Here is a 14,417-nt window from a genome sequence, read left to right on the forward strand (position 1 = left end):
GTTGTCCCTCAGATCCCTTTTAAATCTCTCCCCTTTCACCTTAAGCCGATGCCTTCTAGTATTAGAATACTCTACCTTGGGGAAAAGACTGTGCGTGTTCACGTTATCTATGCCCCTCGTGATCTTGTACACTTTAATGAGGTCCCCCTTCAGTCTCCTACGCTCCATGATAAAAAGTCCCAGCATATCCAACATCTCCCTACAACTCAAGCCCGTAAGCCCAGGTGACATCCTTGTGAATCTCTTTGGAACCTTTCCGACCTTAATGACATCCTTCCTATCGCTGGGCGACCCGAACCACACACAGTACTTCAAGTGTGGTCTCGCCAACTACTTGTACAGTTGTATTATGATGTCCCAACGTTTTTGCTCAGTACTTTCCCCAATGAAGGCAAGCATGCCAAAGGTCACCTTCTCGTGTCTCAGACACCCCCATCATGGGAAAAAGATTCATACCATCTACCCTACCAACCCCATCATGAATTTGTCCCGTCCCCCCTCAGTCTCGTATCATGGGAGGTACAATGCTATGACTCCATAAAAACAGGGTCAAACAATCCGTCAAATGTTTTACTGGAAGCATTTAAGGAAGAAATGTTAATTTGCTAAAATGGGGATGAAAATATAGGCATCTTGGACAGCATGGACAAGTTGGGCCAAAGGGTCTTTTTCTTTGTTGTCTGAATGTCTGAACTGCAGCCTAATACAGTTTACGCTAAGCAAGTAGATTGTTTTCCTGTTTTGGCATCACTCTCAAATCAATTCTTTGTTTTGTTAATTGTTTTGGTCCACAAGGAACATCTTGGGCGGAACCAAGTCCCTGAAGGCAGATGAGGAGCAAGCACTGAGCCCAGAGGCTGAAGCACAGCTTCCTGCCACCACTGTGAGTCTATACAGTCCGAATTCCTCTGAAGAAGTGCTAACAATGACCAGGGCAACATGATCTAAATTCAGAATCCTTCAAATACTTCATCCATGTTTGGAATCTGTCCCCTGTGGCCGGCCTTCCATTGCTGGCGATTTTGTCTGGATTCCACAGGGAGAGAAGAGCTTCGATAATCTACTGATCTTTATCCAACAACATATTTCTGTTTCCTCATTCCTGCTCCTTGAACAGAAAAGCCAGACACAGCTAATTACTTCATGACAATAATACACTATAGCATAATGGGAATGGTTGCATCACACTGCATAATGAGTCTCTTCGTCTCCCCATCCCTGTGCTAGCCCCTTGAGAGAGCTCTGCATCCAGGCCCACTAGGAGAGCCACAGAGCCCCACAGCATGGAACTAGGCCCTTCGGCCCATCATGTCCATGCCACCAAGTTGGCAAGCTGGGCTGGTCCCATTTGCCTGCATTTAGCCCGTATTCCTCTAAACCCTCCCCATCCAAACATCTTTAAAAGTCGTAACTGTATCCACTTCTATAGCTTTCTTTGGTAGCTCATCCCAGATGCACACAACCTTCTGTTGCCTCTGAGGTCCCTCTTAAATCTCTCCTCTCTCACCATAAACCTACACTTTCTAGTTTTAGAATCCTCCCCCCTGGGAAAAAAACTATGAGCGTTCACGTTATCAATGGCTCCATGGTCTTGTACACCTCAGATAGGTCACCCTCTAGCTTCATGTGCTCCAAACAAACAAGTGCCTGCCTATCCCGCGTTCCCTATAACTGAAGCTCGCAGGTCCAGGTAATATCTGAGAGGTGTGGAATTCCCACCCACAGCTGCAGGAGATGTTCAACTCTTGATTGTGAATCCCAGATAAATGGAATTTAGCCAGACGTCTGGTGCCAAGGTGCGGGATATTAGCTACAATGCTTCCTGTAGCTCCCTTCGATGGTGGGCAAGTCGGTACCTGTGATGGACCCAGCAGTGTCTATCACTCTCAATAGTCTCATTTGTTCCATTGGCTTCCATTCAATTGGATTGTGATGCTGGAGTGAGTGGGTCAGGGTGTTCTCGGTCTGACGGACTCTCTCTTTCACAGTTGCCAGAAGAAGAAGATTCTGCCCCGATCTCCTCCTTGCGGCTGCTGCTCAGCAACTTCACTCTACCGGGGCTCGACCCCCCCTGCCGTTCCGCTGGCTCTTCAACTCGCGGTCCTCGCTGTACTGTAGCTCCCAGCATGCCCACCCTTCCTGAGGAGGAGGAAGGCACTGAGCACCGGGACACAACGCAGAACTCTAAGCCCAACGTAAGAAATGGAAATAACGGTCATCGTGAACAAGCAGATGGGGAGACCAGGGTCTGTTTAGCGTGAATGAGGATTGTGACAAATTGTGTTCTAATGGCTAGACCCATCTTTCATTCATTGCAAAGATACCCACAAAGTGCTGGAGTAACTCAGCGGGTCGGGCAGCATCACTGGATAAAAAGGTCGGGTGACGTTTCTGGTCAGATCCTTCTTCTGTTACTCCAGTACTAAGTATCTATCTTTGTTATAAACCAGCTTCTGCAGTTCTTTGTTTCTACGTCTTTCATTCATTGCAATTGTTTATCACCTTCGGTAACTCAGTAAGAATGGAAGTGAATGGAAGTTTTAAGGTTAGAGAGGTGAAGTTTAAAGGAGATGTGCGGGCCAAGTTTTTTTACACAGAGGGTGATGGGTTCCTGGAACAGCTGCCAGTGACGGTGGTGGTGGACAGACATGATAGTGGTGTTTAAGAAGCTTTTAGATAGGTGCATGGATATGCAGGGTATCGAGGGATATAGATCTGTGCAGGTTAAGGAAATTAGTTTATCTTGGCATCATGTTCAGGGGAGACATTGTGGGCCAAAGGACCTGTTCCTGTACTGTTCTGTGTTCCAGGTAATGTTGATATAAATGCATATGTGGCCAAATAGGTCACAATCTCAGAGCACGGCAAAGCACGGTGGAGGCTCGTGAGGGAGCTAGTGCTTATGAGGGAGTGTATCACTACTGGGAGTTTAGCAGAATGAATGGTGATCTCCCACAGTCTCCTACACTAATCCCAGTTTATTCCCCCTTGTTCCTGTATACTCCCACCAGATTCTACCACTCAACATGGGCGATTTACAGAAGCTAATTAACCTACCGACCCACAAGCTTTTGGGATTTGGGAGGAGACCGGAGCATCCCAATGCAACTCATGTGGTCAGAGGCGGAGCATACGAATTCCTCACGGACTGGCCCTGTGATGACTGGCCCTGTGAGGCAATAGCTTTGCCCACTGCACCATTGTATGCCCACAGTTGATCTCCGTAAATCTCCTTTTACGGTTGTGAGAGGGATCAGTCATTCTATGCTGAAGAATCTGGAGCTAGAATCCCTCAGGATTGAGGCTTGGCATTTAGGATCATGATGAAGCGAAGGTGGAGGGTCTTTAGATCTGTGGGTCTCCAGCTGTTGAGTGTAGCTGAGTCTGACATTGATACAATTTTTGCAGATGAAGAGAAGTTGAGTTTGGATAGCAAGCTGGAATCGGACTTCTGCCTATTTCAACTCATTGACTGCTTCTACTGAGTTCATTCCTATTCCTAAACTGCAGGGCCTTAGCTGGCGAGGTTGAATCATTGAGCAAGGATATGTGTTTGGCTTCACACCAGTTTCCTGAAGGCAACGATAAGACTGATGAAGATTATGTTTCAGATGCAAAGAGATAATAAATGAATGGGGAGGTGTGAACATTCTGTGCCTGTTCAGATATTCCATCACCATAGTACTTTATGTTCTACTTGCTTTTAAACATTAATCATAAATTTAACTTCATTTGAAATTTGCTGGACACTGAATATCAGGTATCAAAAACAAGTGGGCATATGTTGAAGATGAGAGGAAGGAGTTTTAAAGGGGACCCAAAGGAAAAAAAATTTTCACAGCTAAGCAAGAAGTGCTGGAGGAACTCAGCGGGCCAGGCAGCGTCTGTGCAGGGAATTGACGGATACCGGTTCATGTCGGGAGTTTCCTTCAAACTCTGTTTTTACTCAGCGTAGTTGGTATCTGCAATACGATACCATAGGAGGTGGTGGAATCGGATACAAACTCCATTACCTTGTTACAGTTGTATGAATCGCAGGTTAGCTGGACTTTGAGTATTGTCTGCCCTTCGCGTCACCACATTACATGAAAGATGTGCTTGAGGCTGGAGTAAAGATTCACAAGGATGTCGCTGGAATGGATGTATCGAGTTTTCAGAAGAGGGGACTGTTTTCCCTAAAGTGAAGTAATCTGTGAGGTGATATGATAGAGGGATATAACATTATGAAAGGTATCGATACTGTAGAACAGAAGGTTTGTTTCCCATGGTAGATCCCAGGAATATTAGCACAAAGAATAGAAAGTAAACCCTAATTACTGTTAGAAGATAAGTCGGATCAGTGCCAAGGAGTGGAGAGACGTGAAGGATTTTTGTCACCGTACTGTACCGACGTGATGTAAGAGGGAAACATTCCAGGGGTAGTAATTTGCAGGGACTCCTGTGTTTTCTCTTCACAAACATGAGAATGATATGAACAATGAATTCTCCAATTTCAAGTCATAGGGTCACACAGCACAGAAACAAGTCCTACGATCCATGCCGACATAGTCCCATTTGTCGATATCCCTCTAAACCTTTCCTATCCATTTATCTGTCCAAATGTCTTTTACATGCTGTTATAGGTACCTGCCTCAACTACTTCTTCTGATGCTCATTCCGTAGACCCACCACCCTCAGTTTAAAAATTGCCCCTCAGGTTCCTATTAAATCTTGCCCTTCTCACCTTAAATCTATATCCTTTGTATTTGATTTCCCTACCCTGGGTAAAATATTCTACATTCACCCTAAATATTCACCTCATTAATTTATACACCTCCTAAGTAATACCCTCCTACCCCCGTCTCTCACACCTGCACCCCAAACTCCAATGCGCGCACATTTCTCCCACCATCTGATTCACCCCCCTCCTTTCCCCTCCACAGTATGCTCACCTCCGATCCCCGAGTTTCAAATTTCCCCTTTATTTCCCCTCTTTATTTCCCTTCTCTCCCTGACCACATATTGTCAATGAGTAATAAAGAAAGTGCTGGAGGAACTCAGCAGATCAAGCAGCATCTGTGGAGGGAATGGACAGATGACGTTTCGGTTTGGGACTCTTTTCAGGCTGATTGTCAGGCTGAAGAGGGAAGAAAGATGGAAAAGAGAGGTGGGGATGGGAAAAACCTGGCAAGTGGGCAGCCATGGTGGCGCAGCGGTAGAGTTACTGCCTTACAGGGCTTGCAGCACCGGAGACCCAGGTCCCATCCCGACTACGGCTGCTTTCTGTATGGAGTTTGTACATTCTCCCCGTGACCACGTTGGTTTTCTCCGAGAACCTTCGGTTTCCTTCCACACTCCAAAGACGTACAGGTTTGTAGGTGAATTGGCTTGGTGGATGTGTAAAAATTTCCCCAATGTGTGTGGGATAGTGTTAATGTGTGGGGGTCGCTGGTCGGTGCGGACTCGGTGGACCGAAGGGCCTATTTCCGCGCTGTATATCTAAACTAAAGTAAAAACGAAAGTGATAGGTGGATACAGGTGAGGTAGTGTGATTGGGGTAGGGTGGAGTAAATGACAAGGGCTAGAGGTGAAAAGGATTCAAGAAGGTGTCAGATATGGAGAGAAGAAGAGTGAGATGTAAAGCTGGGCGGTGGGATATGGTGGGAGGGGGAAGGGGAAGATGGAAGTAAAAGGAAAATGGGCTCGGTGACGGGCAATGAGCGTACGGAAGAGGGGAAAAGATTAGGAGGACTGGTTTAGTGGGAGGTGGTGGGAGAAATAAGCAGGTGATATTGTCTCTGAAACCAATCTGCTTTCAGAGTGAGGGGATGGCTGTGAATAAACTCCCGGGATGGTACTTAGTGAAACCCGTTCCAGAGATAATTGGGGTTGTTCTATTCTCGGTTTGCCTGGCTTTGTTGCTGTTCTGGGAGCAATTGCCAAGTCTAAAGTCTTTTTAAGTGGTTCCAAAGATTGACACCATGGTTGGCATGGGCAAAGTGCACTGATAGGATCAGTTGGTGTTGGACGATGCCTTGAATCATTATGTGACTATCGATCTGAATGCAGCTTCCAGGCGCTGGAACAAGGATGAATACAACACCAGCAATTGTTCTACCAGAGGTCTTCAACACTTCGGACAGGGAGAGTGACCAAGCCGCTCACATAAGGTAAGTTCCATGAGGCGGTGTCAAGGCCAAGATTTTCTCTGTCAACTCTGTGGGTTCTCCGTCAAACCAGCATTTGAAAGCGCTTGATAATAGATTTCCCGCCTATTTGTTCTTCCCTTTGGTTTAGTTTAGTTATCGCCACATGTAACCAAGATACGATGAAAAGCATGTTCTGCATGTTATCCAGTCAAATCATACTATGCATGAGTACAATAGATTCTCTTCTTGAGCGGCACTTAGAGAGCCGCCATGTTTCAGCGCCATCTTGCAACTTCCAAGTCTCTGAAAAGTCTGATTTTGTCCGAAGGAGATGCACAATTTCTTATTCTCTCAGTTTAAAGGCTACAACCGGGTGGTGCCAGCAATGGCTGCCTCGCCAACAGTCCGTCTGCCCTTTCCTTCTTTGTGTTAATATAGTATGTGTCAAATGTATATTTTTAGTGTTCTTTAGCTTGTTTTATGTGGGGGGTGGGGGAAACTTTTTCTAATCTCTTACCTTGACGGAGATGCGATTTTTTAATCAGTATCGTATCTCCGTCCGCACTGCGGCCTGACATCGAGGAGTTGGCGGCCTTTGCTGGAGACCGACTTTCGAGAGCTCCACCGCGGGTGCCTGCGGATTTAACATCGCGGAGCCCGCGATCCCTTTGTCAGGGATTGACCTCGGAGCTCCAACTGTGGTTGCTTGCGGAGTTAACATCACGGATCCCGTGGTCTCTGGTCAGAACTCCAAGCCGTGGGAGTTTTAACCGCTCCGACGCGGGAGTGTCGATCGTCCCGAGGCGGGGGCTTCGACCGTCGGCTGCGGGGGCTTTGATCCACCCCACAGATGGTTCGACTGCCCCGACCGTGGGAGAAATAAAGAGGTGGTAGATTGGACTTTTTTGCCTTCTATCACAGTGAGGAATGTGGGGAATTCCGCTGTGATGGATGTTTATGTTAACTTTTATGTAGTTGTGTGTCTTGTTGCGTTTTTTTTCGTATGGCTGCATGGTAATTTGCATATCATTGGACCTTAATTGGTACACGTGACAATAAAAGACATTTGAAACCTTTAAAGGCCGGTGTCCTGGCGGCACTGGATCTATGGGGTAAGGATCATCTTGGTACAGTGGTTGGAACAGGAGTCCTTTCCCTCTGAATTCATGTGGTTTTGAATCATTAACACTGGTGTTGTTAACTCCGCAGGTGCCACAGTCCCGTTCAGAGAAGGTCCAGCAGGAACTCCAGGGCCTCCTCGTCTTCAGCAAGTTCCCTCACCTCTGTCGGTAAAGTACTGAGCAGTTGAGATCTGCTCCCCACTTCAGATTGTCCTCATTGCTACAGGACTGATAGCAACAAGGAGTTCTGACCCCTCCTCCGCTTGCTCTTTCTTCCTGTCTGCTTCCCGGTCCTGCATTCTCTCTCTCCCCCTCTTCCCCACCTTGTCATCCTCCCTGTTCCATTGGTCGCATCCTTGTATCCCTCTTGTTATACCTTCCCCAGCCAACAATGGGCCATTGTGGGCTCCACCCTTCCTGAGGCCATCTGTTGCAAGCCCTGATTTGTTCTGGCCTTTTCTCACCTCCAGTTTATTTCTCCACCTTGCCCCCCTTATCACCTGCTCCTTTTTTCCAAAGATGCTGCCTGGCCCGCCGAGCTGCTCCAACATTTTGTATCTATCTTCCCTGTCTCTATCCATCTGTATCTCTGCTTCTGCCCATCTGAGTCCCATCAGACCACATAGAAGGTGAGGTTTAGCTTGGCTGTTGAATAAGGATGCAGGTAGGTGGGTGAGGCGGGGCTGGCTGAAGTTCAGGTGGAGGTGAGGGAGGATGAGGTGAGTTAGATTAAGGCTGATGTTCTGAGATTGAGGTTCTGAGGATGAGGTGAGTGAGGGTGAGGATGAGTTTGAGATGAGTGTGGATGCAGTTGAGGTGAGTGAGGGTGAGGATGAGGCGAGTGAGGAGGTTGAGATTCTGCAGGTGAGGTGAGTGAGGTTGAGATGGAGCACTGGTTGGGTTTGAGGTGAGTGGGCTTCTGAGGCTGACGTGAGTGAGACTTGAGGTGAGGGAGGTTGAGGATAGTGAGGATGAGGTGCGAGGTTGCCCAAGGTTGTTGAGGTGAATGAGGATGAGGTTCTGAGGTTGAGGAGAGTGAGGATGGGATTGAGGTCTGGCTGGAGTTGAAGCTACTGCTCTGCCTGCAGATGGAGATGGCCACGTGTACAACCTAGTAAACGATGAGCTGCCGGACATGGAGCTGTCGGACGAAGATCGGAAGAAGAACACGGATCTGCTGGAGGAGGCGAAGAAGCTCAGTGAGAGGTTCCTCAGCCGCCGTTCTCGCCGCTCCAGATCCAGCGCCTCTGACTCCCCACCAGGTAACCGCACTGCTCAGCGCTGGATATCCCCCCTCGCAGCTCGGCACTGCACTCAGACCCCATCAACAATCACATAGCTGAAGGCCATTCAGCCCATCGGGTCCATGCCAGCTCCCAGTGCAGCAATCCCATTGGGCCTATTCCTGCTCTCACCGTGTGGCCCTGCAGGTTATTCAGTGTGTCCCTCATTATCTGCGCAAGGTTCTGATCAACTCCTCCACCCTCAACGGGCTGTGAATTCCAAACATTACCCAGCCTCAGGTTAAAAAGGTTTCCCACACATCCTCTTGAATCAGCCGACCCAAATGTTAAATCTTTACTCCCTTGACCTGAACCATCTCCTCAGAACAACAGTATCCAAACCTGTCCAACAAGTCACAATTTGACAGAACTGTCGCACGGCCAGGGCAAGGGCAGCATTGTTTATATTCAGAGTAAAGCACCCTCCACCCCTTCAGTACTGCCCCTCCCACAGTGCGGCATTCCCTCAGTACTGCCCCTGGGGAGCGGTCCTCAGTGGAGGTCCTCCCCCTTTACATCGGGGACCTGGGATGGAGAGTGTTGCACGAGGCTGTGGCCTGCAACAGGTACTTGAGCCGGTTCACGGACTCGCCAGCCGCCTGTCACTTCTGCGGAGAGGAAGAGACCGTGTTCCACTTGTACATGTAGTGTGAGAGGTTGCAGCCCCTGTTTGACTATCTGAAGGGGCTGTTCCTCAAGTTTTGGCTACATTTTAGCCGCAGAGCTCCTGATAATTGGGCACCCGGTACAGAGGGGGGAAGGTCGGGACGGAGGGGGGGGGGGATCTCTCTGTCTGTCTGCTCCTGGGCCTGGCCAAGATGGCCATTCGCGGGTCCAGGCAGCGGGTAGTCAACGGCCGCACCGGGGTTGACTGCTGCTCCTTTTCCAGGTCTACGTCCGTGCCCGCGTGCCCCTGGAGAGGGAACACGCGGTGTCCATGGGGACTTTGGAGGCGCACAGTGCAGGGGGTGGGGTTCTTTGGTTGGGTATGGGCTATCTTGGTGTGGAAGACTGACTTGGTTTTGTGGGGGGGGGGCAGTTGTTAGTTTGTTAAAGGGTTGCTTTGGGGACAGATACAATGGATTGGCTTTGGGGGAGTGAGATTGGTCTGGGGGTAGGTGGATGATTCGTTTGGAGTAAGACTTTTGGTTTGCGGGAGGGTTAATTTGTGATTTGGATGATTGGTTTGGGCTATGGTAATTGATTTAGTTTAGTTTAGAGATACAGCGCGGAAACAGGCCCTTCGGCCCACCGAGTCCTCGCAGGCCAGCGTTCCCCCGCACACTAACACTATCCTACACAGACTATGGACAATTTATAATTCTTACCGAAGCTAATTAACCTGCAAGCCTACGTCTTTGGAGCATAGGAGGAAAACGGAGCAGCCGGGGAAAACCCACGTGGTCACGGGAAGAACGTACAAACTCCGTACCGACAACACCCGGGATCAAACCCGGGTCTCAGGCCCTGTAGAGGAGGGAATTTGGTTTGGGAGGTGGTGATTGGTTGCAGCGAGTGTTTGGTTGGTTTGGGCGGGTAGGGTTGGATGTGGAGAAATGGTACAGAATAGGGGTGATAGCTGCGATCATCTTGAAGGCTGTGTGCCTCACAACTGCAGGTTGAGTGCACGCACATGAGGCTCCCTTGAAGCTGACACACATTTAAAGGGAATTCAATCATTCCCACACATACAGCTCCTTCCTGTGAACCACTGTCACCTCTCAGCTGCTTGCCCCGTTTCTCGAGCTAGTTGCTCCTCCTGCAGATGCCTGCCACAGCTCTCTCACCAGCTCTCTCACCTCTGAATTTAAATGTTGTGTTCAAGCCCAGAGCTTTGAGAACAAGAACCTAGGACCCCTCGAATTGCAGGGATTCACCACCTTCTGCAGAAGAAATGCCCGTAACGTTGCCTATTTCCTTCGCTCCATAGATGCTGACTCACCCGTTGAGTTTCTCCAGCATTTTTGTCTACCTTCGATTTTCCAGCATCTACGGTTCCTTCTTAAACAAAATGTCTACGTACCTCTGTTTTAAATGACCATCCCCTAGTCGTGTCACTAAGTTCCCTAGTTCTTGACTCCCTCACTAGCGAAAACATCCTGCATCCACCCTTACAAACTTATCGATTTGAATAAGGCCGCCTCTCATATGGGCCACATGAAGGAAGCCTAGCGTGATGGCATGGAGTGAGTTAGTCAATTAGATCACCCTCTCTCAAACCATTCATCCCCACCCAAACCGAACCAAACCAGTCAACCCCAGCCAGTCATCACCGTCCAATCCATTCACCCACCCCCAAACCAATCAACACCCTCCCCTTCAACCTGTCTGTATGGAGTTTGTACGTTCTCCCCGTGACCTGCGTGGGTTTTCTCCGGGTGGTCTGGTTTCCTCCCCCATTCCAAAGACGTACAGCTTTATAGATTGTAAGTAGACAAAAAAATGCTGGAGAAACTCAGCGGGTGAAGCAGCATCTATGGAGAAAAGGAGTAAGCGACGTTTCGGGTCGAGACCCTTCTTCAGACTGATTCATTGGTTTGGTATAATTGTAAATTGTCCCGAGTGTGCGGGATAGTCCGAGTGTACGGGGATCATGGGTCGGTGTGGACTCGGTGGGCCAAAGGGCCTGTTTCCGCGCTGTATCACTAAACTAAACTAAATTACCCAACCCCAAACAAACCAAACACCCATGCCAGCCAATCAACACTGCCTAAACCAATCACCCACACCAAGCCAATCAATATCCTTCCACCTCCACCGGCAAATGGTGTTGAGGCAGAGCAGCACTTGCTGGATGAGGCATTCACACAGCTCTGCCCTCTAAGGCAGAGGTAAAACATCCCCTGATATAGGCCACATGAGTGGCAAGAGTGTTTTCTTTAAAGATAGGTGCAAACACTGCTGAGTGTTACGCCATTGAATGTATAGGCACTGGCAAGTAGGCACTGAGAAATGTATAGACAACTGTGAAAAGTTGTTCTAGTTTCTGCTTTGTATATATTTTTTATTCTGAATAAAGTTTATTTCTGAAATAGAAAAAATCCCCTGATGTAGTTTTGGAGACAAGCAGGGAATTGTACCTAGAGTCCCGAGCCAGTGTTTACTCAAATAATATCAGTAGATTACATAATTTTCATATTTATGGGAGCTTGCTGCGCAGAATTTGTTTGCTATTCCAATGTCACGGTGGCATCTACACTTCAGCATGAAGTGTAAAGCATTTTGGGATGCCCTGAGGCATTAGAGAAATGCAAGTCTTCCATTCTCTACTACCTTGGTATTGGTATTATTTTATTATTGTAACTTGTACCGAGATAGAGTGAAAATCCTTGTCTGTGTGCTCTCCAGTCAAATCGGACTATATGTGTAGAAAGGAACCGCAGATGCTGGTATAATCCGAAGATAGACACAAAGTGCTGGAACAACTCGGCGGGTCAGGCAGCATCACTGGAGATAAAGGATGAGTGACATTATGGGTCAGGACCTTTCTTCAAATCATACTCTAGATGAGTACAATCAAGTCTTACACAGGTGGATCAGGTATAGCAAAGAGAAAAGTATCAGAGTGAAGAATATAGTGCTGCAGCATTGTCGCATTACAGTTACAGAGATAAAGTCCAAGGGAGTTCTACTTCCGCCAGGAGGTAGACTGAAAGATTGGGGCTGCACCGTAGTTTATGGGATTGTTCAATTGTCTCATCAAATTGGGGAAGAAGCTGTTCCTGAATCTGGTAGTATGTGCTTGCAAGCTTTTGTATCGTCTGCCCGATGGGAGACGGGAGAAGAGCAAATGACTGGTGGAAAGATCCTTGATTATGTTGAAGTCTGAAGAAGGGTTTCAACCTGAAACTTTGCCTATTTCAGTGATTCCCAACCTGGGGCCATGGCAAATTTCAGGGGGGCCACAGGTTCAATGAAGGGGGCCACAGAGCTACCACCCTGTTGCCTCCTAAATTTCAGTTCTAATAAATTTAAATGTAGTTGATATATTTTTGATGTTTGTGGAATAGAATAAAAGAGAATATATGTGCAATTAATAGACACTGGTATTTTTATGGAAGGTATTATAATATTGAAGTACTTTTTTTCCGCTAATAATGTCAGGGGGGGGCCACAGAAAAAATTAAAAGATCCCAAGGGGGCCATGAGCTAAAAAAGGTTGGGAACCACTGGCCTATTTCCTTCGCTCTATAGATGCTGCCTCGCCAACTGAGTTTCTCCAGCATTTTTGTCTGCCTTGATTATGTTGGCTGCGTTCCCAGTGCAGCATGGTGTGGAAAGATGGAGTCGGCTGTGGAGAGTCTGGTCTGTGTTATGGACTGGGCTACATCCATAACTCTCTGCAATGTTTTGAGCTCTGGGGTACAGCAGTTGCCAAACCAAGCTGGTAATGCATCCAGATACAATGTTTTCTATGGTTCATCTGTAGAAGTGTCTTTGACGACATGTCGAACTTCCTTAGCCTCCTGTGGAGACATTGGTGTGTTTTCTTGGCCCCAATTTCAATGTGGGATACATTCAACCTCCCAGTGGGAAATATATTGCGACCCCCTGCATCTGAGGAGTGGGCAGAGGTGAACGACAGCTGCCAATATAAACACTTTCCTGATTCTGCCACTAGAGTTGGACGTGCCAGTGGTCCGAACAATGGTCGTACCGTCGCCCCAGGCTGGGGAGGAACCCCCTCCGTCACCCGTCAGGGACAAGGACATGAAGGTAAAGGTCAAATGCTCGCGATGGTGATGATCTACAGTGGACTGCTGAGGAGAGGGGACTCCGACTGGGACACCAGAACAATCCCTGGATGGAATTAGTATAATTTACAGTGGGTTTCTCTACCGATCTGGAGATGAATGGAAAGATCGGTGAACTTTGATCATGTAGGGCAAGGCACACCATGACCCTCAGGCCTTAGAACAACGGGGGCAACCCAGTGGAAACAGCATCCAATGTTGAATAGCTGGTGTAAATTAGATCAACAGAGTAACTCATGGGGCTACCTTCGAAGGGGAAGTACATTCCTGCCTTTTAAAAACAGTGGTACAGTACACGTGCCACAGTTAAAAAGATATAGGTTGAACCTCTGTCCTAAAAACCTGAGCGTAAAAGTCTAGGCTAACACTACAGTGCAGGGCCAAGCAAACATGGTGGTGCTGATGGAGTCAATGTGTATCATCTTGTATGTGTGAGTGTGGTAAGGTCACCCAAGCATCATCACAATGTACAGGCAATCATTGTCCCCTGAGGAGCTCTGCTTGCCTATTGCCCCCTTTCTGCTACTACCTGACGTAGGAGGCGTCACTGCATCCACTGTATCTCCTACAGGTATCAGCCATGGTTCAACTCTTGCCCCTGGGTTCAAGTCCCATCTGTAGACCTGAGGCACATCAGCCAGGCTGAACTCCCCAATGGAGGGTAAAATCGTGGAGAGGGGGAGCTTTGAATAAGTAGTCATTCATTTATTGGACAGAACTCCGGTACAATTGATTTCTTGACACTAATTCTGATCCCACCACATCCCCTCTGTCAATCCACTGTCCTTTGGTTATTGTCCACCTTCAGGAATGTTGTATAGGTGGTAGTTACTCGTAAACAGAGTTTTGGATTGCGGCACAGAGGTATGGATTCAAAACTCATCACAGCAATGGGGGAAACTTAAATTCCGGTCATTAAATAAAAACGGGCAGGCTGGATTCTAGAAATTATTGAATTGTTGGAAGACCCCCTCTGATTCAGCTGTCCTCTTCCCAATCATCCTTTCCTGCTCTGGGCCTTGATGTGATTGGGGGCCATATAAACTCCCAGGTTCCTTCTGAAAGTGGTCTCTTAAGACCCTCTGTACAAGGCAAATTGCTGACAGCCAATAAATGACAACTTCACCGGCA

General features: G+C 47.9%; 1 protein-coding gene across 4 annotated transcripts in view; it reads left to right on the forward strand.

The window, feature by feature from the left end:
• irag1 (inositol 1,4,5-triphosphate receptor associated 1) overlaps positions 1-14,417 on the forward strand; it is a 145,633-nt gene that overhangs the window by 85,734 nt on the left and 45,482 nt on the right. For all 4 annotated transcript variants that reach the window (XM_033038863.1, XM_033038862.1, XM_033038865.1 and 1 more), the window contains 6 exons: positions 796-883; positions 1,989-2,195; positions 6,049-6,149; positions 7,338-7,417; positions 8,338-8,511; positions 13,154-13,248. In XM_033038863.1, the coding sequence (XP_032894754.1) occupies positions 796-883; positions 1,989-2,195; positions 6,049-6,149; positions 7,338-7,417; positions 8,338-8,511; positions 13,154-13,248 (745 nt within the window). The remainder of the gene's footprint in view (positions 1-795; positions 884-1,988; positions 2,196-6,048; positions 6,150-7,337; positions 7,418-8,337; positions 8,512-13,153; positions 13,249-14,417) is intronic.

This window comes from Amblyraja radiata, chromosome 20 (assembly GCF_010909765.2).
Source record: "Amblyraja radiata isolate CabotCenter1 chromosome 20, sAmbRad1.1.pri, whole genome shotgun sequence".
Classification (NCBI taxonomy): domain Eukaryota; kingdom Metazoa; phylum Chordata; class Chondrichthyes; order Rajiformes; family Rajidae; genus Amblyraja; species Amblyraja radiata.